At 42.4% G+C, this 5000-nt stretch overlaps 1 protein-coding gene across 1 annotated transcript in view; it reads left to right on the top strand.

The window, feature by feature from the left end:
• Positions 1-5000, top strand: part of LOC119580925 (AP-4 complex subunit epsilon-1-like) — a gene marked incomplete at both ends in the record, with an annotated part of 23605 nt that overhangs the window by 1811 nt on the left and 16794 nt on the right. Inside the window, 1 exon segment of the mRNA XM_037929168.1 lies at positions 2795-2965. Coding sequence (XP_037785096.1) covers positions 2795-2965 — 171 coding nt within the window.

The raw sequence follows: 5000 nt of genomic DNA on the forward strand, positions 1-5000 counted from the left end.
AAAGATTATGCAGTGCACGTCCTCCAGGGGCTGCGGGTCAGGGGAAGGACAGACTGCCAGATGGCAGTCAGGACTGTATGCAGGCACCGAGCCATAGGTTCACCCCCAGTCTTTAGCAGTTCAGGAGGGATATCACATATGCCTGCAGCTTTCCCACTCTTCAGCTTGGAAATCGCCATCCTAACCTCTGTTAGGGTTGGAGGTTCCTCGCTGATGGGTGGGTCCGGCACAGGCACTGAGACATCGCTTGCATCCAAGCTAACTGTTGGAGGGTCTACCTGGTACAACTGTTCAAAATACTCAGCCCAACGTTCACGAACCCCAACATGATCTGAGATGATCCGTCCATCCGCTGATCGGACTGCAGTCATCTGTGAGGAGGGCTTAGGGTTCAGTTTTCTCAGGGCTTGGTAGGCAGGGCGAAGGTCATTTACCAAGAAATGGCCTTCGATATCCTCAGCAAGACTCCTGATGAACTGTTCCTTGTTCCTTCTCAGCAGTGTCCGAGCCCTACGCACCATGGAACAACGCAAGACTTGATTCCCTAATGTCTCCCGGGAGATGGAATTCTACCTTGTCCTCGGGTGTACTCCAATGGACTCCTGAGCTGCTTCGAGTGTTATGCGCTTGAAGAACTCCCACAAAGCAAATGGGTCCATCAGGTTGCTGGGTTCTGTGAATCGGTCAGAGACTGCCATGGCGAACCCACGGGCACACTCCTCCTCCCTTAGTCTGTCCAAGTGAAACACCTTAGGGTGGCCACTGGAGGGACGGGGAGTTTTTAAGTGGACCCGCAGGGTAGCCACAAGCAGCCTATGGTCGGTGCCACAGAACTCGGTACTCCGGTAAACCCTGCAGTTCTGGAGGATCCTCCATCGCGTGCTAACAAGAATGTGGTCGATCTCCTTGGCCACATTACCCGTATCGCTGTACCAAGTCCAGCGATGCGGGTTGGAGCGCTGGTACCAGGAGCCAGAGATCCTCATTTTCTGGGACCTAGCAAAGTCCTGGAGAAGGAGGCTATTCTCGCTGCTGGGATCAGCTCCCGAGCCATGGGGGCCGACAGACATCTCGTAGCCAGCTCGGTTGCAGCAGGATACCGCATTGAAGTCACCCAGAACAATGCGAATATCTCGCCAGGGCAATATATATATATATATATATATATATATATATATATATATATATATATATATATATATATATATATATATATTCAGACAATTAACTGAAATGTATCATCTATTCAGTTAATTTTTTGCCTGAAGGGATAGTTGTGAAGAGTTCGAAATGTTACGATATTTTTTCCTTTTTTAATGTGGTAGTTTTTCCTTTTCATATATGTGTACTTGTTACTGTCTTTGTATTTGTGTGTAATATATATATATATATATATATATATATATAATATATATATATATATTATATATATATATATATATATTATATATATATATATATATATATATATATAATCTTTATATACAAATATATAAATATTTATTTAAATATACAGATGTATGTATATATATATATATATATATATATATATATATATATATATATATACACATACATACATACATATGTATATATATGAAAATATATATATATACATGTACATACGTATATATATATACACACACTTATATATACACATACACATATATGTGAATACTTATGTGTTCGTGTGTGTGTGCTTGTATGTGTGTGAGTTTGTGCGTGTGTGTTTGTGTTTGTGCATGTGTGTGTTTGTGCGTGCGTATTTGTGCGTGTGTGTGTTTGTGTGTGTGTGCGTGCCTGTATGTGTGTGCGTGCCTGTATGTGTGTATGCGTGCGTGTGTGTGTGCGTGCGTTTGTGCGCATGCGTGTGCATATTTTGTGTGTTTTGTCTGTGTGTGTGTGTACACATAAAGATAGATGTGTGTATATATATATATATATATATATATATATATATATATATATATATATATTATATATATATATGTGTGTGTGTGTGTGTATATATATTCTATATGTTTTATATGTTAATTCATTCTTCAGAATTGATAATGTTGAGAAAATCTTACTAAATTACTGTGTTTTTTTGTTTTTTTTTTAAGACATGAAAATATCTGTTTTAGGGGCTGTAATGTCAATATGATTCTAAAAGTTCTAAGTCACCAATGAGCTCATTATGAGTACTACTTGTTTCGTTAGATCACCCCTTTCCTTGATATTCCAAAAGATTTTGTTACCTCATAGTGCAATAAAGCAATATTACAGTGATGATGGGTTGAATATAATATTATTCATGGGAATTAGACTAAGTATATTGTGCTGACAAGAAAATAATAGGAGGTTATTTTAACTATGAAGAGTCCTGAGAACAAAACCAGATCATCAGTGTGATTTATAGTTAACTTTAAAGTTTGGTTTTGATTCTATTTGTTGCAATGGATATTCTTGGTGTGACATACTGTCTGTTTGATTTTGCTCACGTGTGTCAGCTGGTGCTGTCTTGGCTGAACCGAGTCCTTACTCGCTGTGGTGCCCAGCCACAGCAGGAATCTCCAGGCGACAGTTATAACTTCTCGCACCTGGGCAGGGCGCAAACCGCCAACCCCTTGGATGAGAGGCCGACACTGTACTAGCCCAGAGGCTAGTTACACTTGGAAAAATGTTTAGAAACTAGTTTTGAATATATTATGTCCCACTGACAGTAGTAAAAGTGTTTCCCTAATGTCAGAGATTGTCAGGTGTGTCTCGTGTTTTCTTTTTCCCTGTTTCTAAAACAGAAATATTACTTCAGGCATACATCAGGCGTCGGGCAGCAGTCATGATGGGTGTAATGGCAAAAAGGTGTGGGGAAGAACTTTTCAGTACTTCTGGAGACCAAATACCACATCTCCTTCACTTGCTAACTAATCATGATCCTGGAGTTGCACTCTCTGCAATCATGTCTTTAGCAAAAATATATAAGGTAAGTTTAAAGTATGGGACATACTCTTATACAGTAAAATGAGTTGCATATATTCATTAATATGAATGTATCTCTGTCTCTTTCTCTTTGTCATTTTCATTTGTTTTTTCTTTTCTCTCTCTCTCTCTCTCTCTCTCTCTCTCTCTCTCTCTCTCTCTCTCTCTCTCTCTTCTCTCTCTCTCTTCCCCTCTCTCTCTCTCTCTCTATTCCTCTCTCTCTCTCTCTCTCTCTCTCTCTCTCTCTCTCTCTCTCTCTCTCTCTCTCTCTCTCTCTCTCTCTCTCTCTCTCTCTCTCTCTCTCTCTCCCCCCCCCTCACACATCTTGCTGGCTTGGAGCACTTAATGTGCTTTGACTGTATACTATATATTCATCGTTTGCATAATATGCCATTAGTCCCTCCTGGGGTGTTTTATGCATATATGCATATATGCAGTGACTGCTTGTGGCTTTCTTCACTATCCTCAGGACTCTCTCTTTTTTTTTATCCTTTTCCCACAGATGCTGTAACTATGACTCATTCAAGAATCTCTGTAACAAAAACATAGTATGTTAGAGCATAATGACACTTCACTATACTTAAAACTGGAAGTTTGTTGAGTGATTTATGTGATTTTATATTTTGTGAATGAACTCTGATGTATCAATCTGATACATACGGCTTCCTTGATCTTACAAACATATATTTAGATTAAAAAAAAAGGACATACAGAAACAAAGATGTACGATTCTTTATATACTTGACGACTATTTTGAATTTCTGTGTCTGACCACGTTAGCCCACATTTTCATGAGAGTTATCATCATCATCATCAAGGGGCTAACGCCGACGGGGGCGCATGGCCGCATCCACCCTTCGCTTCCAGCCACGAGGATCCTTCGAGGCGAGTCTCCAGGCAGGCACACGGCCCATCTCTAATTCCTCGCGACAGGTCTCGTCGTGCTGCCCAAGCCATGACCTCCTGGGTTGTCCCACAGGCCTCCTCCACCCAGGGTTGTCTCGCAGAGAGACAACTTGATGGGCAGGGTCATCCACAGGGAAACGAGCTAGGTGGCCATATAGCCTGAGTTAGTGATCCCAGATTATGCAAGTAACAGGACCCATGCCAGTCTCACAGTGTAACCGCAAGTTGGACACGTGGTCCTGCCAACTGTACCCCATGATCCAGCGAAGGGATTTGTTACAAAAGGCATCAAGACGAGACACCAAGACACTGGATAGTATCCAGGTTTCACTTCCATAGAGCAAAACTGGCAGTATCAAGGCCTTGAAGACATGCAGCTTGGTCCTTCTGCATAGGTACTGACATCTCCAAATGCTCTTGTTGATCGAGTTCATGGCTCCTGTTGCCAGACCAATCCGTCTATTGACTTCTTGGTCTGACAGCCCAGATATGGACTACGCTACCAAGGTATGTAAAACTCTCTGTAACTTCAACGTCCTCGCCGCAGGCATGGACAGACTGAACGGGTTCCCCTAACAGGCCCCAAAAGTCCTGGATCTTGGTCTTGTTCCAGGAGACCTCTAGGCATAAGGGCTTCGCCTCATTACTAAATGCATCCAGAGCCGCCACCAGTGACTCCAAGGACTCAGATAGGATGGCAACATCATCAGCAAAGTTAAGGTCTGAGACCTTAATATTGCCTAGTGTTGCTCAACACTGACTTTGGCTCTGCCCATTATCCAGTCCATACAGGTGTTGAAAAGTGTTTGTGCAAGGATGCAGCCTTGCCTCACCCCTGAATTAACAGGGAAGAAGTTTGACAGACCCCCACCACACTTTACAGCACTTTCATTACCAGTATAAAGGCTTGCTATTAGGCCAATAATCTGTGTCGGAATTCCCCTGAGTCTCAGGATCTCCCATAGCGATTCCCGATGCACCGAGTCAAACGCCTTCTTGAGGTCAATGTAAGTTGCAAGCAACCCACGACCAAACTCACGACGGCGTTCCACAATTACTCGAAGCGCAAGTATACGGTGTATTGTGGACTTGCCATGGGTAAATCCAGACTGCTCCTGTCTCTGGTGCCTCAG

This window comes from Penaeus monodon, chromosome 14, assembly GCF_015228065.2.
Source record: "Penaeus monodon isolate SGIC_2016 chromosome 14, NSTDA_Pmon_1, whole genome shotgun sequence".
Classification (NCBI taxonomy): Eukaryota; Metazoa; Arthropoda; class Malacostraca; order Decapoda; family Penaeidae; genus Penaeus; species Penaeus monodon.